The sequence below is a fragment of the Saccopteryx leptura genome, chromosome 9, assembly GCF_036850995.1.
Source record: "Saccopteryx leptura isolate mSacLep1 chromosome 9, mSacLep1_pri_phased_curated, whole genome shotgun sequence".
In the NCBI taxonomy this organism is placed as follows: domain Eukaryota; kingdom Metazoa; phylum Chordata; class Mammalia; order Chiroptera; family Emballonuridae; genus Saccopteryx; species Saccopteryx leptura.
The window spans coordinates 17,784,505-17,808,201 of NC_089511.1; the positions used below are offsets into that span (position 1 = coordinate 17,784,505).

General features: G+C 38.3%; 1 protein-coding gene across 1 annotated transcript in view; it reads left to right on the plus strand.

Moving 5' to 3' along the window:
• Window positions 1-1,224: 1,224 nt before the first annotated feature.
• LRRC36 (leucine rich repeat containing 36) overlaps window positions 1,225-23,697 on the plus strand; it is a 35,584-nt gene continuing 13,111 nt past the window's right edge. The window contains 7 exon segments of the mRNA XM_066348804.1: window positions 1,225-1,396; window positions 4,319-4,404; window positions 13,554-13,681; window positions 15,819-15,864; window positions 19,388-19,828; window positions 22,328-22,579; window positions 22,582-22,613. Of these exon segments, the coding sequence (XP_066204901.1) occupies window positions 1,272-1,396; window positions 4,319-4,404; window positions 13,554-13,681; window positions 15,819-15,864; window positions 19,388-19,828; window positions 22,328-22,579; window positions 22,582-22,613 (1,110 nt within the window). The 5' untranslated portion in view covers window positions 1,225-1,271.

The window sequence follows — 23,697 nt, forward strand, 5'->3', positions numbered from 1 at the left end:
TTCGAATTTAGTGAGCCACAGAACACACTGAACTTTCCTCTGTACCGTCCACATCTTGACTGGCTTGGCCGTGGGCTGCTCCGCTGTATACACAGTGTTATGTCATCATCTGCACATGCGCACATGCTGCCACATCATCCTACAGAAACTGGGAGGGTTTTCCTTTTATTTGGTGATTTCACATTTCTATCGTCTTTTGTTGCTTTCCTGAGACCAGTCAAAAGTACACCATGACTTTATGGGCACACTGTATTTCCACCTTGATTTGTGAGATTCCTAGTCCTTATCAGTGTGCAGTTTCATAATGTGGTCTTTTCTTTGCAGGGCATCCAGTATTTATGTTCACTCCAAGAGCTGAATTTATATTACAACAACATTCCTTCATTAGTAGAGGTGTCCCGCCTACAGCCTTTACCCTTCCTCAAAGAACTAGATTTGAGACTCAATCCCGTTGTCAGAAAAGATACAGATTATAGGCTCTTCGCTGTGTACACGCTACAAACTCTGGAGAAACTGGGTGAGACTCTCCTTCCCTATTCCTTGCCCCAGAATCATTAAACCAGCTGCCTCTTAATTTTTTGGATGTTGGCCCAGAGTGTGCACTGGCTAGATATATTAGTTTATTAGTCAATATTTATGTAACCCTTTTGTTGGCAGGATGTATGACAAATCCTTTTATTGTTTACCGAATGACAATCTATGATTTTATCAGTTACTTCCAGCTTTAGTTTTCATCAGTTGATGGTTTCACCACCACTTCCTCCCCAATAAAATGTTTCCAGGTTGAGATTTGTTTTTCCAGGTGCCCCAACTTTGCAACTGTATTAGCAATAGAAAATGAATACAACTCTTTGGGGTTTAGTTGGCAAGGAACAATAAATATTCCTTCAAATGAGCTAGTCTGTATTCTTTATAATGTTACTGTTGAGTGTACATTTATTGATATACAATTTGATTTCATATGTTCCTGGGAAAGTTATTATAGGGAAACTAAGCGAAGTCTTTCAGAAATGGTGTAACTTTCAGCTTTAAGATTGGGCCATTTGACTTGTTTGCTGCCCAAGCTCTACTTTCCTGCAGGGCTAGTTACACCTATGTGGCAGTTGTTACTATGGTATCCATGTAGTCTCCCTGCGTTACTACTTGCTTCAGTGACAACATAATAGCTTTGTTTTGTGACCTGTCTCTAACAAAAAATAAGACTGGTCTTTAGTTTTTGCTGTGTGAATCTGATTTTTCTGACTCACTACTGTTTACTCAAAAAAAGAAACATGTTCAGATCACGGTTTTTGCCTCCAGATGACAGAGCCGTACGAGAAAGTGAGAGAAAAGCTGCCAAGCTGCATTTCAGTCAGTTGGGCAACAGTGAAAATTTCCTTTTAGAGGTGGGAAAAAGGTAAGGAAATTCTTTACAAAAAAATTTTAGTTTAGTTTTAGATATAGAGAGTAGTGGATTCCTGCTTAACTTTCTTCATTTCCAGCAGAAATCTCTACAAGTTGTAAGAGTCCTCAGATCAAGAATAAAAGTATCTGTTCAAGATATTGAGATTTATCCTGAATGAGAATCTGGCCCTCAGTAGGAACATTGCTGCTTTCTTAAACAATTGAGTCTTCTTTGAATATAATTGTTGTAAATTCTCTAAAGTTATGTTCAAGGCTTAGAGATAGAGATACTATGAGATAACTTACCATCCCCATAAATGCTTACAAACCCTTTTTTTGTCAAGTTATAAATCAGTACATGGTCTTTACCTATTGAATTAGGAGCATTATGTTACCACAGGCAGGGGGGTTGTTAAAGATAAATTTGTTAATGGATGATAAGGGAAGCATTTCTCTACAAAACCAAAAGTAAACAGACCTTGAAGCTCTGAATGGGCCCTGGCCGAGTAGTTCATTTGATTAGAGCATCATCCTGATATGCCATGGTTGCAGGTTCAATCCTCAGTCAGGGCACATACAAGACTCAAGCAATGAATGTATAAGTAAGTGGAACAACAAATCAATGTTTCTCTCTCTCTCTAAAATCAATCAACAAATAAATACATAAATAAACTATCTAAATGTTTCTACTTCTTCTTACTAAAAACCTATCAAAATAAGATACCATAACATCTACTATCCCAAAACCCATGTTTATTTATTTGTTTTTTTTAAATAAGTGATTTTACAATTTTTGAAAAATAGAAGTCAGTTACAAACAATTTAATATAGAAAAATACAGTGAAGGCCCTGGCCGGTTGGCTCAGTGGTGGAGCGTCGGCCTGGCGTGCAGAAGTCCTGGGTTCGATTCCCAGCCAGGGCACATAGGAGAAGCGCCCATTTGCTTCTCCACCCCCCCTTCCTTCCTCTCTGTCTCTCTCTTCCCCTCCCGCAGCCAAGGTTCCATTGGAGCAAAGATGGCCTGGGCACTGGGGATGGCTCCTTGGCCTCTGCCCCAGGCGCTAGAGTGGCTCTGGTCGCGGCACAGTGACGCCCCGGAGGGGCAAAGCATCACCCCCTGGTGGGCAGAGCATCGCCCCTGGTGGGCGTGCCGGGTGGATCCCGGTCGGGCGCATGCGGGAGTCTGTCTGACTGTCTCTCCCTGTTTCCAGCTTCAGAAAAATAAAAAAAATAAAAATAAATAAAGAAAAATACAGTGAAAAAAGTCAAAATCACCTCATATTGTGCTACCAAGAGTTAACTACTAACAACGTTTGGTATACATCCTCTGGACATCTGTGTACCTACCCATAGATAACATGTAAATGCATCTATTAGTATTTTTGAAGATAAAATTAATGCATATTGTTGAAAATTTTAAAAGTACACACACACACACACACACACACACACACACACAAAAAAAAAAAACCACCTGAAAAATAAAATAGTAACTCACAATACCACTACTCAGAAATAAACACTGATTATATTATGGTAAATATCCCTTTAGTCTTAGGTATATATATATGTGTGTGTGTTTATGTATAACAATATTTAATATTGTTTTGTAATATATAGTTATAAAATTAATAAAAAATAGTTATTTTATATTAATTTTCTCTTTCTACATACCATTTTAAATTTGATATCATGAACATATCCCCACAACATTAAATATTCTTCCCGAGAATGAGTTTTTTATTTGTTTACCTATTTCCTTTTCCCTCCACTAGAACATGAGAACAAGGTCCACGAAAACAAAGACCTTGCTTGTCTTGTTTATGCAGTATCCCTAGTGCCTAGAACAGTGTCTGACACATATAAGGTCTAAGAAATAATTTATTGAATATGAATGAATGAAGTCAATGCCTGTTGGCCTGAGAGTCTTCTCTTTTCTAGTGACTTTGCTTATCTCTGCTCTGACTCTATTACATGTTTTATAAAGTAACCCTCAGAAAGCATCCTTAGTTCCCTATTTTATTTTTTAGTTCCCTATTTTTAAAGTCGTTTATTGAGGTTAATTTACATACAGTAAAGTTCACCCTGCAGTAGAAAGTGGAATATTTCTTTTAAAATTACTTGTATATATGTATTTTATAAAGTAATTCCTATTTTAAATGTATTGGGGTACCCTGCTTATTGTAGAAATACAGAGATGAATTAATGTATAACTGAATAAACTTTCTAGTAAGGCAAATAATTAGTGCCATCATATTTCTGTTTAGGTACCATATAATGACTGCAAAACCAGAGGTAAAATGTTACTCAAGTGCCCAGTATTATCTTACAAACTCCACAACCTTGGGTAAAAAAAAATTTAAGCCTTTCTTAATCCTAGTTCCCCCAACCCATAAAATGGGGATAATGAATCATAGGAGAGCTCCTATGATTAAATGAAATGGTGGGTGTAAAGTGCCTGGCTCACAGTGTAGGTCATCTACTTACTGTACTGCTCGCTGTGGTACATCAATGAAGTGCAAACACTTACTTGCTCACAATACCACTACTCAGAAACCTTGTCTGTTTTTCAAATTAATGGCTATAGTTGTCTCTACTATAATTCTTGGCAGCAAAACCTTCCTTTCTGTGTTTTGAGTTTTTTAATTCAAAAGAAAATATCTTACTCCTTCAAAATCATTCAGACTTAAGCTTGTATCAAGAAAACAGAGCACCTAAATTCTGAATTTTCTGGCTTTCATACTGAAAAGGCTGATCTGTAAATGTGCTTCTCCATCATGTTCCCAGTAAAAATATGACTTTTTAAAATGGCTTTAAGTGAAATTAATATGTTCTAGAGATTTAAAAATGTGATTGCCATGAATTAGTGTTTTCTAAATAGCATTTATTGATGATCTCAGAAGGCTTCTTTTAAATAAATTATTCTACATGGCAGCTGTAGGGAGAAGACAATGAAAAACAGTGTGACAGATGAAAGTTCTGCTTCAAAAGTCAGTGATGTTGATAACAGGAATGAAACTGGTAAGTTTTCTCTCTCTTATCACAAGTAATTAAAGCATTAGTTGTTTTAGCTTTTGTGGCCAGTCTTTGGTAGCATGAAGACAAAATATAGTAGTTAGGAAATAACAGATTTGAAGCAAACACAAGATTTACTGGCTGTGGTTTTCCTCCCTGCTCTCACTGCCAGAATGGCCCTACGTATTGAGCTGGCCTGAGCCAGAACCCATCAAAGCACAAGCTGTACTCAGAGTTCAATTTCATTTATATCACTTTACATCATTAGTACATCCTGAAAATTGCATTGCCAGTCCCACAGACCCCCTTAGCATTGCTAAGGTGTTTGATTCATTAGCCAGAGACTCATGACTCATCTGCATCAGTGCCGCTCACACCTGGCCTTCTGGGCTTCTCCACCTTGAACCTTTGCAGCTGCAGAACCTCCTGTGTTTGTGCTGTATTCCTGGGAAGTTTTACCTTTAAGCATTATTGGTAATATAATATGATTAAAGCGGTTATGCCACATTAATGGTAATGCCACAGACTAGGAAAAAGCTTTCCACTGGAGAAATTGCACATAATGGACCCTTGTGTATTAACCTGGCACTCATCAGATGACCTTTTACTTGAGAAAACGTTCTGTGTCAAGGCCTCCATCCCTCTGAAGGATCTTTTGAATTATGTACAGACTCTAAAAATCAATCCTAAAATCCCAGCAATAACCTTAGCAGGTTGACTGTATAGGTTAGACATTAAGGGTTTTCAGTTTATAACATATAGTCTTTTATTTTCCTGACTTATCGACCCATATGGACATTTATTGACAAGTCATTTTTGTAGCTTTCATGGTAAAATAAGCCATAATGAGGTATGATTTTTATTTTCCTTTCTTGGAAGTCTCAATGCATTTAAGTCATGACTATGCATTTGTTTATTTATTTCATTTTAAATAATATTTTTAATACTTCAAAATTGATGAAATTACAAAAAAAATTGATGAAATTATATTGTAATAATTTTGGAAAATATTGAAAGGCATGAAGAACAATATTTTAATCACTCAAACATTTTCCCTAAAGAGAATCTCAGTTGATTTGGTATACAGCCTTCCTGGTTTTTTTAATAGGTACAAGCATTTCTATATCCATTTCCAGAAACACATAGATACATTGAAGCATAATTTGCCTTTTTGTATGAGCTGAATTAAATTTCACTTATGTCATATTATATCATTACCACAGACAAAGATTCACTCCATGAATTAAAATGTTATTTAAAGTACACAATGTCTACTGAGAACAAACTGCTTTAGTAAACACAGGGCCCTGTTTCTAAAGGTTCTTAGAAGCTGCAGCTGTTGCCTGAATTTTTTTTAATATAAAATTTGTTTTGTTATTTTGAAACGTTAAAGAGGTTTGCCTTCCACTGGAAATTATGTTTGTGCTAGATCCCTGGGGAGTTTTGCCTGTAAGTAATGTTGGTGATTCAATGTGACTAAATGTGGTTATGCCATGTTAAGGGTCCTGCCTCACACAGGCTAGGAGAAAACATTTTGGAGAAGAGTTTTCACTCGCTCAGTTGTTCAAAACAGTGCTTTCCCACCAACATTTGGAATAGGCAGGGAAACTTCACTGTCTTGGATCCTCATCTTACTCTCCTAACCATGTAATCTCTGTCTCTTTCAAATGTTCCTCTCTCTTTCCTCATCCCCCTAAAATAAACATATCTAGACTATATCTTTAGACTCTCTTCTTTCTCTACTCTTTGCCCTTATTGATCTCACCTATTTCCACAGCTTGCTTTATTTCTTCCCTGTACATGACTCTTAAATATATTGGTCTAGCTTTGACAAACTGTATTAGTCTCTCTCTGTACCAGTCCCCCATTTCTGTTCAATATATACTTGGAATCACCACTAGATAACTTTCCAAAGCTAAACATTTTTTTTCCAAAGCTAAACATTTTTAAAAAATCAAATGTACCCCTTTCCTCTAGCTCTAGACAGCATAGAGGGTCTCATTAGTGTTATTACAACATTCCCATTACTCAGGCTCAGAACCTTAATGTTTGATGTTGCTTTCTCCCCTAAAGCCCAGCTGAATGTTCATACTTTATAGTATGATCCACAATTGACAATCTTTCCTTTCCCTTTCCTAATAGTCTCTTAGCAGGAATGCTTAGTAGCTAGCATTTATTGGGTGTAAACACTGGGCCAGGCCCTGTGCACTATTTCATTTAGTCTTCACAACAACCTTGAAAGTGGTTATAATTATCCTTGTTTTACAGATGAGGAAACTGAGACCCAAAGAGGTAAAATAATTTGTTCTACTTATACAGAAAGTGGCAGAGCTGAGATGCAAACTCTGGTCCATCTGTCATCAAAGTCCTCTTAGCCATTACACCATGCTGCCTCTCAGTCTCTTTCCTCTCCTTCAGTGTATTTTGTACTTTCCTGTCAGATTAATTATATTAAAGCTCAGCTGTTGCCCTAGCTGCATTGCTTAGTTGGTGAGAGCATCCTCCCAATACACCAAGGTTGCAAGTTCAATGCCCAGTCAGGGCACATACAAGAATCAACTAATGAATGCATAAATAAGTGCAACAACAAATCGATATTTCTCTACCCCTCTCTCCCTCTCCTTCTTCCTCCCTCTCTAAAATCAATTAATTAAAAAAAAAACAACTCAGCTGTAATACTCATACTTGCTTGCTCAAAAACGTCCATGGCTCCCACTCACCTACTAAATTAAGACCCATTGCTCTGGCAGGATAGCTCAGTTGGTTAAAGTGTGGCCCCATATGCAAAGGTTGTGGGTTAGATCCCCAGTCAGGGAACATACAGGAACAGATGGATGTTTCTGTTTCTCTCTCTCTCCTCCCTAAAAAAAAAAAAGAAAACGATTTATTAATTTACATACAAGCCTCCCCTAAACTCCGGCCACAGTTTGTTTCTTCAACCTAACCTATAATCTTGTCTCCTATTTCTCAACTACAATGTCCAATCCTTCAATCAAACCAAGCCAATCCCTCTTCCATAAATAGTTTTTTCTTTCTCCCTCTTTTGCCCCTGAACTAATGTTGTCACTTCTGTTTGGAATGCTTTAATAAAAATCCGTGCTTTTTTTTATGACCGAACTTAAAGTCCATCCTTTTCAGTGAAACTTTTCAAACCATTCAACCAAAAAAATTTTCCTTTTTTTGTAAACATACATAACCTATTTTCTGGTTCATATACTCTGGAAATAAAAAATGACTTTTTACTCTGTGGATATGGTTTTTAGACACAAAATTTTTAATGAAGTCCATTTTATTTTCTATTCCATATTTTATTTTTATTTTGAAGTTCACTTTTATTGTTGTTGTTACTTTGCTTTTGGTGTCACATCCAAGATATTGCCAAATCTAATATCATGAAGCATTTGCTGTTTTGTTTTGTTTTTGTGGCAGAGACAGAGAGAGACAGAGAGAGGGACAGACAGACCGGAAGGGAGAGAGATGAGAAGCATCAATTCTTTGTTGCGGCACCTTAGTTTCTCATTGATTGCTTCCTCATATGTGCCTTGACGGGGGGGGGGGGGGGGGGGGGTCCTCTGCGTCCCAGTCCTCTCTATCCACTGCTCCACCGCCTGATCAGGCCACTGTTTTCTTTTGAGTTTTATAGTTTTAGGTCATACATTTAGATCTTTGATCCATTCTAAGTTAATTTTGGGGTATGGTGTTAGGTAAGGGTCCAATTTTATTCTTTTGCATGAGCTATCCTGCCAGAGCAATGGGTCTTAATTTAGTAGGTGAGTGGGAGCCATGGACATTTCTGAGCAGGCAAGTATGAGTAGTTGCCACTGTGCTAAGAACTGCAATTGGCCAAAGCTAACACCAGTTTACTTTCTAAGTCTTTCTTTGGAAGTTGCAAGCTTTCAATAGGCTCCGGAATTCCAAAATAATTATATCAGACAGACTCTGCCAGTACATCTAGGTAGTTGCCTAGATGGGAGACAGATGCAGAGTGCTTCCTTCTCCACCATCTTTTCTTGTCTCCATAGTTTTGCCTTTTCCAGAATGTCATATAGTTGGAATCATACAGTATGAAGACTTTTTAGATTGGCTTCTTTTTTTCTTTTTTTTCTGAAGCTGGAAACGGGGAGAGACAGTCAGACAGACTCCCGCATGCACCCAACCGGGATCCACCCAGCACGCCCACCAGGGGCGCAGCTCTGCCCACCAGGGGGCGATGCTCTGCCGCGACCAGAGCCACTCTAGCGCCTGGGGCAGAGGCCAAGGAGCCATCCCCAGCGCCCGGGCCATCTTTGCTCCAATGGAGCCTTGGCTGCGGGAGGGGAAGAGAGAGACAGAGAGGAAGGAGGGGGTGGAGAAGCAAATGGGCGCTTCTCCTATGTGCCCTGGCCGGGAATCGAACCCGGGTCCCCCACACGCCAGGCCGACGCTCTACCGCTGAGCCAACCGGCCAGGGCCTAGATTGGCTTCTTTTACTTAGCAATATGCACTTAAGGTTTCTTTGTATTTTTCATGGCTTGATAGCTCCTTTCTTTTTAGTGATGAATAATGTTCCGTTGTCTGGTTGTACCACATTTATTCATTCACCTACTGAAGGACATCTAGATTGTTTCAAAGTTTTGGCAATTATGAAAAAAGCTGCTATAAACATCCATGTGCAGGTGTTTGTGTGTACATAGGTTTTCAACTCCTTTGGGTAAATATCCAAGTACTTAGTCTTGTAAGAAACTGCTACTATCGTCCAATATAATCTGCTTCTTAATATATCTTTTTATATATTGAGCCTCTTAAATTGAAGTTTCTCTAACTGGATTCATATTCTGAGAGTTTATGAGGATATTGAAGAAACACTAATGCAATGGGTTCATGCTACAGAACCATGTTGTGTGCTAGGAGCGGAGGGAAAGGTTTGGGGAAGATGTAGAAACAAATCCATCAGCCCTTAAAGGCTGCAGAGCATTAGATGGCCTGAAAGGAGGATGAGGGCATTGTGGTTGGTGGGATTGAAGAAAAAGAAGAAAGTAAGTTTAAGTATAAGACAAGAAAAGAAAACCTACCTCAAAATGCAAAATTCCTTCTTTTTCCTGATTTTTCTCCCAATTGTGGTAAATGACATGTTTAGTCATAATGGCAGCAAAGCAAATCAGTTTTTCTTTTTTAGAAATGAGTCTATATCTTGGATATGACACCAAAAGTATAACAACTAAAGGAAAAATAGATGAATAAAACTTCATAAAATTAAAAACTTTTGTGCTTCAAAGGACACTATCAAGAAAGTAAAAACACAACTTATAGAATGGGAAAATATATTTGCAAGTTATATATCTGGCAAGGGTCTAGTATCCATTCTATATAAATAACTTTTATAACTCAATAACAAAAAGACAAACAACCAATTGAAAAATGGAGAAAGGATCAAATAGACATTTCTCCAAAAGAGATACGCAACTAGCCAACAAGCACATGAAAGATGTTCAACATTATTAGCTATCAGGAAAATGCAAATCAAAACCACAAGAAGATACCACTCACACTCACTAGGATGGCTAGCATCAAAAGAACAGATAACAAGTGATGATACAGATGTGGATGGCAAAGATGTGGAGAAATTGGAACCCTCACATATTTTTGGTAGAAAAATAAATGGTATAGTTTCTTTGAAAAAGTTTTGCAGTTTTTCAAAAAGTTAAACGTAGAGTTATCATTTGACCCAGAAACTCTACTTTTAGGTATATATTCAAGAAAAAAGAGAATATATGTCCACACAAAGACTTGTGTAGGCATGAAAGAGGTATTATACTAAAAAATTCCATCAGCTAGTGCAGGGGTTGGGAACCTTTTTGGCTGAGAGAGCCATGAACGCCAAATATTTTAAAATGTAATTACATGAGAGCCATACAACGAACAACCCGTGTACAATACTCATCATCCAATAAAAATTTGGTGTTGTCCCGGAGGACAGCTGTGATTGGCTCCAGCCACCCGCAACCATGAACATGAGCGGTAGGAAATGAATGGATTGTAATACATGAGAATGTTTTATATTTTTAATGTTATTATTATTTTTATTAAAGATTTGTCTGTGAGCCAGATGCAGCCATCAAAGGAGCCATATCTGGCTCATGAGCCATAGGTTCTGGACCCCTGAGCTAATGAATGGATAAACAAAATATGTTGTATTCATATAAGGCATATTATTCAGCCTACAAAGAAACAAAGTACATGGTACAATGTGTATCTTGAAAATATCATGTTAAGTGGCAGAAACCCAAAACTAAAGATCAAATATTGTATTACTCCATTTATATGAAAAGTCCAGAACATCAAATCCTTAGGGGCAGAAAGTATCCTGGTAGTTGACAGGGGCTGTTGGGGATGAAAAAATTGAGAGTGACAGCTAATTTGGTTTCTTTTAGGGTGATGAAATGAGATAGTAGTGATGGTTGCATCACTTTGTGAATGCACTAAAAGTCACTGAATTATTTATGGTAAATGGGTGAATTATATCTCAATTAAAATAAAGATTTCCCCTCCACAAAAAAAAGTGATTCTGCCTGACCAGGCGGTAGCGCAGTGGATAGAGCGTTGGACTGGGATTTGGAAGGACCCAGGTTCGAGACCCCGAGATCGCCAGCTTGAGTGCGGGCTCATCTGGCTTGAGCAAAAAGCTCACCAGCTTAGACCCAGGGTCGCTGGCTCCAGCAAGGGGTTACTCAGTCTGCTGAAGGCCCGTGGTCAAGGCATATATGAGAAAGCAATCAATGAACAACTAAGAAGTCGCAATGCGCAACGAAAAACTAATGATTGATGCTTCTCATCTGTCTCCATTCCTGTCTGTCTGCCCCTGTTTATCCCTCTCTCTCTCTGTCTCTGTAAAAAAATAAATTAAAAAAAAAAAAAAGTGATTCTATAGAACTTGGTAATTGCTTAAGATCTGAGATGAGTCCAAAAACAAGTTTCTATCTTGGGGGACTGGGTGAGCAATAATGCCAATACTGACATGCAGATTGGGTGTGGAGGTGGGGGCCCTCAGCAGAACCAGAGATAATGAATTTGTTTAGAAAGTACTGACTTTTTAGTTATCCATGAGGCACTCTTTGGTGGGGTGGTAGTCAAAGAAATTTAGGTCTAGACATCATCAGATGATCATAGTTAATAAATTTAGAGTCATCCAACTTTTGGTGACAGCTGAAACCAAAGAGAATGTATGACAGCATTCAGCAAAGAGTTTAGACCTAGTGAGATTTGCTTGAACCAAGATGAAGGTTGAAAGAAAAAGAACCAGTAAATCTAGAAAAGACTCTTAGTGCGGTAGGAGGAAAACCAAGATGGAGCAATGCCTTGGACACCTGGGAAGTAAGTGTAAGTGTTGTTCTGTAGGATAAGGGTAAGAGGAGCTCTGAATCCAAAATCATAGCTTAGTAACCATTCACACTTTCTACTAAGAATCAGGTTAAGCCTGACCAGGCAATGGCGCAGTGGATAGAGCGTCGGACTGGGATGCCGAGGACCCAGGTTCAAGACCCCAAGGTCACCAGCTTGAGTGCGGGCTCATCTGGTTTGAGCAAAAGCTCACCAGCTTGGACCCAAGGTCTCTGGCTCAAGCAAGGGGTTACTCGGCCTGCTGAAGGCCTGCGGTCAAGGCACATATGAAAAAGCAGTCAATGAACAACTAAGGTGTCGCAATGCGCAACGAAAAACTAATGACTGATGCTTCTCATCTCTCTCCGTTCCTGTCTGTCCCTGTCTATCCCTCTCTCTGACTCTCTCTCTGTAAAAAAAAAAAAAAAAAAAAAAAAGAATCAGGTTAAAACCAGCAATTTCTGCTTCACCTCCCCTCCCCCCATGTTACTACTATTATAGGAACCAGAGTACATAAACTTAGAGAGCCATGTCACTTTGAGAAAAGTAGTTTGGTCATGTACAATAGTGGAAGAGCATGTTGTGCTGTCATAGTAAGACATTTCAGTCCCAGAAGGCAACTCAGAAGCAGAGAGCATTTTTTAAAACCCCAAATGGATTGAGGTGCTGGATTTTCCAATGCTGGGTTTATTCACTCTTCATTCTCAACTGATCTGGCTTCTGGTAGCTTTCTGTTGCCAGAGCCTGCAAATGAGAACTAGTAGAAGAGCAAACTGTTTGCCTAAGTTTTTGAAACTATCTTAATTTTTACACAATCCTGCTAGGGACAAAACCTCCCTAAACAAAAAAATATATATTTTTATCCACATTTCCCCAGGAAAGTTCAAATCCCAGAATTCTACAAATAGTAAGCATTTATCAAGAATGTGCAGAGTTTTGTAAAAGTGTTGTAGTTGAATAGAAATCCTAACTATCTGTTTTTAATAAGTTTCCAAAGTGGTCAGGAAACTTTGCTTGTTTGTTTTTCCTTCTTATATTTAAAGTTGCTTCACTAATCATAGATAAAAAAATACTGGAAGACCTAAGCATTTAGCATTCTTCTCTATGAAGTAGGTCTTTTTCTTTTCTCAAATGGCGAAATCAAGTCAGAAAGAGGCTGGTTTGAAATGACAAATCACAACCTGGCCTGTGGTGGTGCAGTGGATAGAGCATCGACCTGGGACATTGAGGTCGCCTGTTTGAAATCCTGGGCTTGTCTGTACAAGCAATTAATGAACAACTAAAGTGAAGCAACTATGGGTTGATACTCCTTGTCCCCACCCCCTTCTCTCTGTAAAATCAATAATTTTTTTAAAAAGGAAGAAGAAGAAAGAAATGACAAATCATTGCATGTTGATGAAAACCTGGACATATGTGATGCCATCTCCCTCTGTAGCTGGAGATTGTTGAATTGGTCTCTACATTCCTTATTTATTCATTTAGGAAATGTGCCTAGCATTTGCCTCCCTAATTTCTACTGAGCACTTTATAACTTATGAAGCTATTTCTTACCCATTATCTTGTTTTAACCTCACCACAACCCCAGGAGATAGGCAAGTTAGGTTTTATAATCACTGTTTCACAAGTGCAGTGAGAGATTCAGAGAGGTTAAGCAATTTGCCCAAGTACACATGGTTTCTAAGTCTTGTCACCAGAACTAGTTCTCAGTCTTGTGACTTCCCTTCTAGTATCTTTCCATAAGACATATTGCCTTTGACATCTGCTCAGTACTCCATTGTCTGCCTTTTCTTTTATCACAGACTCAAACAAAGGACTATTTATTCCTTTCCCCAACCGGGAAATAAAGGATTCCCTAATGGGCACTTCTGCAACCCAAGGCAACAGTATACCAGATCAGAAATTAGAAACTTTCTCACTGGGGACACAGGTAATGTATTGACTTTCCTACTGATCTGTTGACTAGTCAGTAATTAACACTAGTAAATCAGTGGACTCTCAGTTATTTCTGAAGATATAATAGGACTTTTTTTGATGTGGCATTTTAGACCCTTTAAAAGGAAAAGGCAGGACAGAACGCAGAGGACCTCTCCCCTACTAACTTGTTATCAAGTGTAATTTATTTATTTATTTATTTGTGTTTTTTCTGAAGTAAGAAGCAGGTAGGCAGAGAGAATCCTGCATGTGCCTGACCCGGATCCACCCGGCATGCCCACCAGGGGGCGATGCTCTGCCCATCTGGAGCATTGCTCTGTTGCAACCGGAGCCATTCTAGCGCTTGAGGCGGAGGCCATGGAGCCATCCTCAGCACCCGGGCCAATTTTACTCCAATGGAGCCTTGGCTGCAGGAGGGGAAGAGAAAGACAAAGGAGAGGAGGAAGGAAAGGAGAGGGGGAAGGGTGGAGAAGCAGATGATTGCTTCTCCTGTGTGCCCTGGCCGGGAATCGAACCCGGGACTTCCACACTCCAGGCTGATGCTCTACCACTGAGCCAGCCAGCCAGGGCCAAGTGTAATATATTTATACATATAACTTTAGCACATTTTGTGCCAGGTATTTTGGCCCTCTCACAGGGATGCAATTGTTATAATTTTGGACTGTTTTAAAATGTCTCCTCTGTATCCAATGTCTCCATCTCCTATTACCTTGCTTCTTATACTTCCTACCTCTGCCTTCTAAGTTCTGAATCTTACACCTCCTGGGTGGTTTTCCCAATGCTACCTCTTCACTGGAACAAAATTAACAGTAAAAGATGACATAGAAGTTGTAGGCAATGGGGATTAGACATTGTTCAAGATGGTAGAAACTTTTGAAATAAGTTTTTAGTGAAAAAATCGGTGGCAGGAGAATACAATCATTATATAAGACTTACTTGTAAGAGTGAATATAACATAGAATTGACTTTTTTATATTCAACTTCTCCTTTTGTCTACATTTTTATATATTATGAGCAATGAAATTGCTGAAAATAGCCAGACAGAGGGAAAAATTTAAAAAGAAGCAAAAGTTCTGATTAATCCACGGTTTGGGTAATCAGTACTGTACTAGTAAAAAGTTAGTAATATTTTTTCAGTTTGAGCATATATCTTCATCTTATAAAAAATACAGATTAGCATTTAGTTGGTTTCTTTGTTTTTGGAAATTATACTTGAGTAACTTAGAAACTATCTCAGTTGCCATTTTTAATATCTTAGTATTGATTTAAAGGAAATGGAGACGAAGGACACTCTAATCCACAGTTAAAGTTAAATAGCTCTTTTTAAATTAACATCCCCAACTTTTTTGAAATTACTTCTTGAAGTGAAAGAAAAAAGGAAATTGAATGGCTTGTTGTGTATCCTTTTCATTTAAGAAAAAGGAAGTGGGCCTGGCCTGTGGTGGCGCAGTGGATAAAGCATAGACATGGGATGCTAAGGTCACAGATTTGAAACCCTGGGCTTGCCTGGTCAAGGCACATACAATAAGCAATCATACTTCTCGTTCCACCCCACCTCTGTAAAATCAATAAATAAAATCTTTATAAAGATAGAAAGAAATAGTAAGTGGAATTATTTTCTCTGTATAACTATCAAAAATGTAATAAATATTTCAAAAAGCAAACCCTGGATGGCTTCCTATTTTGTATCAATCCTTGCTTAAATTATTATGCCTCAGATTAATTTTCATCCTATTAAAACTCCCAGTAGCTCCTGTGGTCGATACTCAGCTTTACCAGCAGGTAAAATAAATATGGGAGTTCTTCAAAAGAAAGAGTAAAGGTGAAAGGGTGGCACCACTTGACTTTTATGCTGAGTTATCTAATGAGGAAAAATATAGTATTTCACTGGTATGTCCTTTACCATCTAAGGATATTTTCTATTTATAAGGAGTCTCCTTATCCACTCCAAAGCAACTCTGGAAACTCTTTGTGTTGTGGCAATTTTTAAAATAGGCTTAAACCTGGACCTTTGCTTGAAGGTCTTTCTCCCTAGTCTGAAAGGATGGATCTGCTTACTAATGAAAAAATATTCTGAATCCCTGGTCTTAGTAAGTTCACCTCTTAAATTTTCAAACTTTTTTTGGATGCAGGAAGTGGCAAGAAGGGAGATGCCAAGTGATAATCAACAGGAAGATGGTAAATATTTTGCACACTGAATATTTTTTGCCACACTAATTAGAGAAATTTAGATATGATAAGACTTAGGAGAAGATGGAGATGGCTCAGGCCTAGGGCCCTATGTGGACAGCTAACTCCTTTCTGCTTTTGTTAGAGGCTGCCCTGGATGCTTAGCCATCTGTAAGTCATTTTTGATTGAAGAATGGATATTCTGACTTCTTTGTTCTTGACTTTTTGTATTGGTTGACTATTCTTTGTTTCTTTTTCTTACCTTTCTTGCCGTCTTTTAGATTCATTATGTTTTTATTCGTCCATTTTTTCCCTCTATTACTACAATACATGTTCTTAATTTACACAATTTAAAAATTAATCAATACCTTAACGTTTCTCTTGAATAATATGGATACCTTATAGTACTTTACTCCTTTTAATCCCTCCTGATTTATGTATACTATTAAGGATTTTATTTCTCTATATTTTTTAGAACCCACAAGATATTTTTATACAGTCAGTGTTTATTTAAATTTATTTACTTTGTTTGCTCTTCATTTTTTTTTTTTCATTTTTCCGAAGCTAGAAACGGGGAGACAGTCAGTCAGACTCCCACATGCGCCCAACCAGGATCCACCCGGCATGCCCACCAGGGGGCAATGCTTTGCCCCTCTGGGGCGTTGCTCTGTTGTGTCCAGAGCCATTCTAGCGCCTGAGGCAGAGGCCACAGAGCCATCCCCAGCGCCTGGGCCATCTATGCTCCAATGGAGCCTCGCTGCGGGAGGGGAAGAGAGAGTCAGAGAGGAAGGAGAGGGGGAGGGGTGGAGAAGCAAATGGGTGCCTCTCCTGTGTGCCCTGGCCGGGAATTGAACCCAGGACTCCTGCATGCCAGGCCGACGCTCTACTGCTGAGCCAACCGGCCAGGTCCTCTTCATTTATTTTTTTCATCTCAAATTTCTTTCTGAGACCATTTTCTTCTAGCTTATAGTATATCTTTTAGAATATCCTTTAATATGGATCTACTGACAATGAACTCTTTTAGGTTTTATTTGTCTAAAAATGCCTCTATTTCATCATCATTATTAAAGGATATTTTTGCTGGGTATAAATTTCTAGGTGGACAGAATATTGAAGGTATTCCATTGTGTTCTATTTTTATGGTAGCTTTTGAGAAGTCAGCCAAAGATCTGTCATTCCTGCAAGGATAACCTATCCTTTTTCCTCTGCTTTTAAGATTTTTTCATTTGTCTTTCATTTTCTGTAGGTTTACTCTGTCATGTTGGTTTCTTTTTTATCCTGTTTGGTATTTATTATACTTGAATCTGTGAATTGTGTCTCATTAGTTCTGGAAAATGTTTCAAATATTGCTTGTGTCTCAGTTTTTTTTTGTCTTTCTGAGACTCTTGATTAAATAAATATATGTTGAAGATTTTCACTTTGTCCTCTTTGTTTCTTATTCTTTTATATTTTTCATTGTTTTCTTTTTTCTTTTGGGGGAGGGTTCTGGTCTGCATTCTGGATAATTCTTTTGATCCATCTTTACGTTCACTAACATTTTCTTCAGCTGTATCTAATCTTCTGTCTGCTGCATTCTTAATTTTAATTGCTTTACTTTTCAGTTCTACAAATTTGATTTGGTTCTTTTTCAAATCTGCTGGGTCACTTTTTCTACAATTGATTTTTAGAGAGAGAGGAAGAGAGATAGACATAGAGAGAGAGAAAAAAACACCGATTCATTGTTCCCCTTATTCATGCTGTCACTTGTTGACTCTTGTATGTGCCCTGACCTGGGATTGAACCCACAATCTCAGAATGTCAGGACAAAGCTCTAACTAACTGAACTACCCACCCAGGGCCTTGGGTCACTTTTGTTATAAGCAGAATATTTCCAGCTTATTTTATATTTCTTTAAATATAGTAAACATAACTGTTGTATAGGCTACATCTGTTAATTCCAATATCTGAAGTTTATCAGTGTTTGTTGACTATTATTTCTACTCATTCTCATTTGTGTTGTCTCATTTCTTTATTTGTTTTGGCTATTTTCTGGCTATTACATGTGAAAAATTATATGTAAGAATGATTTAAAGTCTTGCATGAAGTATCTTTTTCAGATCAGATTTTCATTTCCTTCTACATGGCCCTCAGGGGTTTGGGGTTTTATTAGTTTGGGATTACCTTAATCCAAGCTCAAGGCTTGAGTTCAATAGACCACCCAGATGATGCAACTTGGATTACCAGTCAGTACAAGGGCTGATTTAGTTCCAGTTTACCTTTACTCTGAAGGTTGTATCCTGCTCAAGGTTTCACCTTAATGCATGTTGTGGGGAGCAGGAATGTGGCGTGGTTTGTCATACTCCTCACCATGGATGGATCCTGGACTTGAACTTCTGTACCTGTCACCCTAAAATTCCTTAGGGTGAAAGTGACTCTAAGTGCTAGACTTAACCTATATGAGTTCTTGCTGTTTCCTAGAGTTTGGCCTAGAAAATCCTCACCAGCTCATTAGCTCTTTTATGCTTTTGAGAACATATATCACCCTACTTTTTAAATATCTTCAACAAGAGGAATAGTCTGAATTATCTAATATCATTACTTGTTCTTAGAGTCTCTTTGTTATGTAAAGATATTATTTTACAACCTTTCCCCCACTGTATTGGCTAGCCCTGGGTGAAACATTGATTTTTTTTCAATAAAAATAAATTTATTATTAATTTTAATGGGGTGACATTGATAAATCAGGGTACATATGTTCAAAGAAAACATCTCCAGGTTATTTTGACATTTGATTAGAAACACTGATATTCTTATAGATGCTATTGAGCTATACTTGGTCCTACTTTATTAAAGTTAATGTGGCTAACTCAGATAGAGTATTTTTCTTTCCTAAAGAAGACTTAAGCATATGCAGCTCTGAAAGCCCCAAAGAGCACAAAGACTTCTCTTTCTGTCTACTGCCCTACTTGTCCCACTCTGAGCCTTTTGGATATAACAGATACAGCAGGCAGAGAAAAATGCTGTATAGTGGGTTAGGAATTGTCATAGGTTTTGCTACTACCTGCTATTTAATTGGCTTAGGATAGTGGCTCCCAGTGTGTGAACCTAGAACCTCTGGGGGTGGGAGTGGGCTTAGCTTTACTGTGGGAAGTCTATGAAATCATAGACCTACCAACTATTGTCCATTGGCTGAATAAATAAGATCACAACTACGTCATGTATGGGTGCATCAAAAATTTTTATATGAAAATAGCATCTAGAAAACTCAAGAGGAAATTCCTAGGGGATTAAGTTGACATGAAATTTATCTCCAGAATGTTACAGATTCTTTACTGTTTACATAATATCCAACATGTTTTTGTTATTTGTTGTTATTCCATGTAGAAGTCCTTTCATCACTTTATGCTACCATTTATCAAAATTATAAACCATCTCTTCCTGACAAATTTTTCTGATAGATAGAGGTATGTCCAGTATAGAGCAGTACCCTAACTGGGCCAAGAAGAGTTCTCATTATATTTTGTTCTTTTTTCTTTCCCTTGGTGGTGATCAGAATTCAGACACTACTCACCTTGCCAGTCCACAGTCCGATCCCCAGAGAAGACAGCTAGAGAAGGGTACCGAATATCTTTTGTGGACAATAAGTCTTCAGGTTCTTCTCCCGAAAAGGACATGATACCAAAACCTGATACTTATCATCTTACCCATGATGCCTTATCGGGTAAACGCCTTGATGTGGGTGATTCTAGCCAGATTCATCCCTATCAGTTACCTTCAGATGTTGGTCTGGAAAATTATGATAGTCATTATTCTCAAACTCTATCCCTACATGGAAGTCTTGGTAAAAGGCCTCAAAGAAACAAGAACTACCACGAATATAGAATCAAGCCTTCAAATGACATAAAGGCTACCACATCCCATTCCTGTGGAGACCTGATGACTTCTCTGCCAAACTCTGACTCCAACACTGGAAGGCTTTTGAAACTTAGTTCAGGTAATAGCTTCCTGTCAGTTTATAGGCCTTTTTCATAGGCATAGAAATGGAAGGTATAACTGGAAATTTTGGAATTAACATTTCTTAAATTGCATTAGCATTACTTCAATTGTATTTCAGAGTTTCCAGTGGTCCATGGGACCTCCAGAAATCTTCAGAGAATGAGTTTAACCTGATCGATATATTAGAGAAATGTGAGATATATTATGGAAATATATTGTAGACGTGTGAGTTTCATATATGTTATTTTAGTTAAATAGCAACCCAGGACCAATTTTAGTATCATCTAGTCTTCTCTGGTCACAGTCACTTCTATTCTGAGTTACTTTTTCAGAAAAAGCTAGTTTCAGGGTAAGTGTTATTTAGTTATTAATATACTAATCAAAATTTATTAAATACCTACTATGTGCCAGATAATGTTCTAGCTCTGCAGATAAAGTAGCAAGTAAAAATAAAGTTACATATATATTTTACCATAATAAAAAAAGTCTCCACTTTCATGGAACTTCCATTCTAAAGAAGATAAGACAGATGATAAACAAGTTAGCATAAAAATGTATGTAAGGTTATGATAAGTGTCGTGAAGACAAATAATGTAAAGGTATAGACTGTGATAAAGAGGGGGGGGTTATGTTTTAAACAGAATGGTCAGGGAAAAGTTCTCTGATGCAAATAATAAAAGTAGAAATTCAAATGAGATGAGAGTATAAGCTATGTGGATAACTTCCATAGGGAAGAACTTTCTAGACAGTGGAAATGGAAAGTGCAAAGTTTCTAAAGATGGAACATGCTTCGCGTGTTCAAAAACAACAAGGAGGCCAGTATGGCTGCAGCAGAGTGAGCAAAGTGAAGTACTGTATATAGAGGAAGCAGGTAGGCAGACTTTTATTCTGGGGGAGATAAGAAGACATTGGAGAGTTTGTAGTAGAGGAGTGACGTGACCTAACAGAATCACTGTGGCTTCTGGGTTGAGAATAGAAAATTGGGAGCAATGGTAGAAATTCAGAAAACCATTTAAGAGGTTGTCTAGTGGTGGAAGTGGTATGTATTGATTCTGAATATGTTCTGAAGATAACACCCCATGGTTTTCTGATAGATTGAGAATGAAATGTGAGAGAAAGAAGGTCGAGATGACTCCCAGGTCTTGAGTCTGAATAATTGGAGAATGGATTTATTTATTAAGATGGAGAAGAGTGGGACAAACAGGTTTTAGGGTAGATATAAAGAATTTTGTCTTAGACATAGTAAATTTGAGGTGCCTATTAAAACTTCTCAGAGATGCCAATTTGATAATTAGACATATTAGTCTTGAGTTCAGGGAATTAAAAGTGCATGGATGGCATTAAAACTGAGACTGGATAGGATCTCACTTAAGGAGTAAACATAGAAAAGAGATCTGAGGACTAATCTTGAGCCCTTCAACAATTAGAAGTCCAGTAGGTAGAGAGAAACCAGCATGGAGAGCAAGAAAGAAGCAGCCAGCAAGGGAGAAGGAAGAAAGGCCAAGAGGGAGCAGTGTCCTGAAAGCCACGTGAAGAACACCTTTCAAGGAGGAGGGAGTGATGGATATTGGGTCAGATGACTTTAACAGAGAGGTTGTGAGCCTGGGACTGAGACTTGATTATGGTATTTGGCAATGCATTAGTGAGCAGCTTCAGGAGACCCATGGTTAATAAAAGCCTTACTGAAGTGAATTCGAGAAAGAATCGGAAGAGAGGCAATAGAGTTACCGAATATATATAACCCCCTCAAGGAGTTTTCAGAGAAGGGGAGCAGAGACATGCAACTGTAGCTGGGAGGATGTTGAAATCAAGGAAATAATGATGGAGATGATCCAGTAGAGGGAAAATTGATGATGCAGGAGAGAAAAGGGAAAATTACAATGAAAAAAAATCCTTAGATAGTGCAGAGGAGATGGAATCCAGTCCATCGGTGGAGAGGCTGGCCTTAGATGAAATATAGACAGTTCATCTATTATAACAAAAAGGAATTCAGAGAAGTTATGCGTACAAATACATAAATAAATAGATTTAGTGGTGGAATCACATAGATGTTTCCTTTGATTGCCTTTGTGTTTTCAGGGAAATAGAGACCAGCACTTGAAAGTGAGGAAGGAGGAGAAGGTGTTGGAGGTTTGAGGAGAAAAGAGATGTGAACTGGTCATCTCAGAGGACAGCAAAGCAAATTGACTAGAGTAATGTATTAAGACAGCTGGGCAGTACAAAGGCCCAGTTAAAATCGTGGTCATGAATTAAAGTGAAGATAATGAGGAGATGCATGCTGTTCTCCAGCCACTTTCCACTGGTGTAGGTAGGCCTGGAGTACGTGGATAGTTGGATTTAACTGGAGTTGGGGTTTTGTCAGGTGGAGGAAGAAAGAAAGGATCCAGAGAATTAAGGTATAAACTAGGGAGATTCTGACCCTTGATGGGTTAAGGATAAAAGTGAGACAAGATCGAGTTGAAGAGCAGGTTCATCTCCCAGCCTATTTCCTTCACAGATCTGTATGCCACAACCCATTTCAACAGTGACCCTGCTCTGCTGGTCAATGTAGAACAACAATTATCCACAAGCCTCGGGGATTTAACTGCAGCACATGGTTCTTTTCATAACAACTCTGTCCTGGGAGACTCTCTACGCACGCTGCAGCTGCCTACTGGGACTTCAGAAAACAGAGAGAGTTTGACTAAGAGGTCCTTGAGCCCATCAAGGAGAGGATTCAAACGGAAGGACAATATCCTTGCCACACTGAATCCAAAGGGTTCAGAGATGCTGCAGGCAGCGAGGCAAGTGTTGGCTTATTTGTGCTTGTGAATGAAACATCTCAGATGAGAGACCAGAATGGGGTTCTTGGGGGAGTGGGGTTCTGATCAAGAGTGCTAGGTATTTAAAGGAATTTTCAGAGGCCATTGGTTAATACTGCCAGGCCAAAGCCTGTGATTATTCTGCCCTTGGGCAAGTCATTCCCCTTCTGCCACATTTCTTCACTTTCGCCACAGGGAGACTGTATTTCCCGAGCATAAACATGGTGGGAAGTACTTTGATAATAACAAGTGGCAGAGTTTACCACAGGAAAGAATTCAGAGGCTCAGGCTTGGCTGAAGAGTAAACTCTGTAGCACTGATGTTTATTATGTTTACACATTTGCTTTGGCAACAATTAACTGACTTGCTTGAAACCTTTCTTTTAAAAGCATTGCTTTTCTGTCTAGAAATTAAAATTATTCCAATTTATTTCCTAAGTAGAAGCAAGCAGAAGAATTAGATTTATCCAAGGTATTTTTAGCTGAGAGTGGCTCAGAGAATGAACAACAAATTGAGAACCATTCCCTCAAATAAAATATAATTTACTTTATAAAATAATAGTATGATAGTGTTGTACTATAGAACTTTCTTATTTTTCAGTTTTTATTCGGTAACTAAGTTTTTGTCACTGCCTTTGCATACATCATCTGTAGAGAATGCCTTGTATTCTCGTCTGTTTGAGTATTAATTCTTCTCCAGGCCCTACTTCCATCATGAACCTTTTTTCTCTTTATTTTAAGAAACCTCGGCTCTCTGATCGCTTTCTTTCCTGGAATCCATGCTCCTTTGTCATGTGAATCATTTATTTATTTATTTATTTATTTATTTTAATTTTTTTTTTTTTTTTTACAGAGACAGAGAGAGAGTCAGAGAGAGGGATAGACAGGGACAGACAGACAGAAACGGAGAGAGATGAGAAGCATCAGTCATCAGTTTTTTGTTGTGACATCTTAGTTGTTCATTGATTGCTTTCTCATATGTGCCTTGACCGCGGGCCTTCAGCAGACCGAGTAACCCCTTGCTCGAGTAGCGACCTTGGGTCCAAGCTGATGAGCTTTTGCTCAAA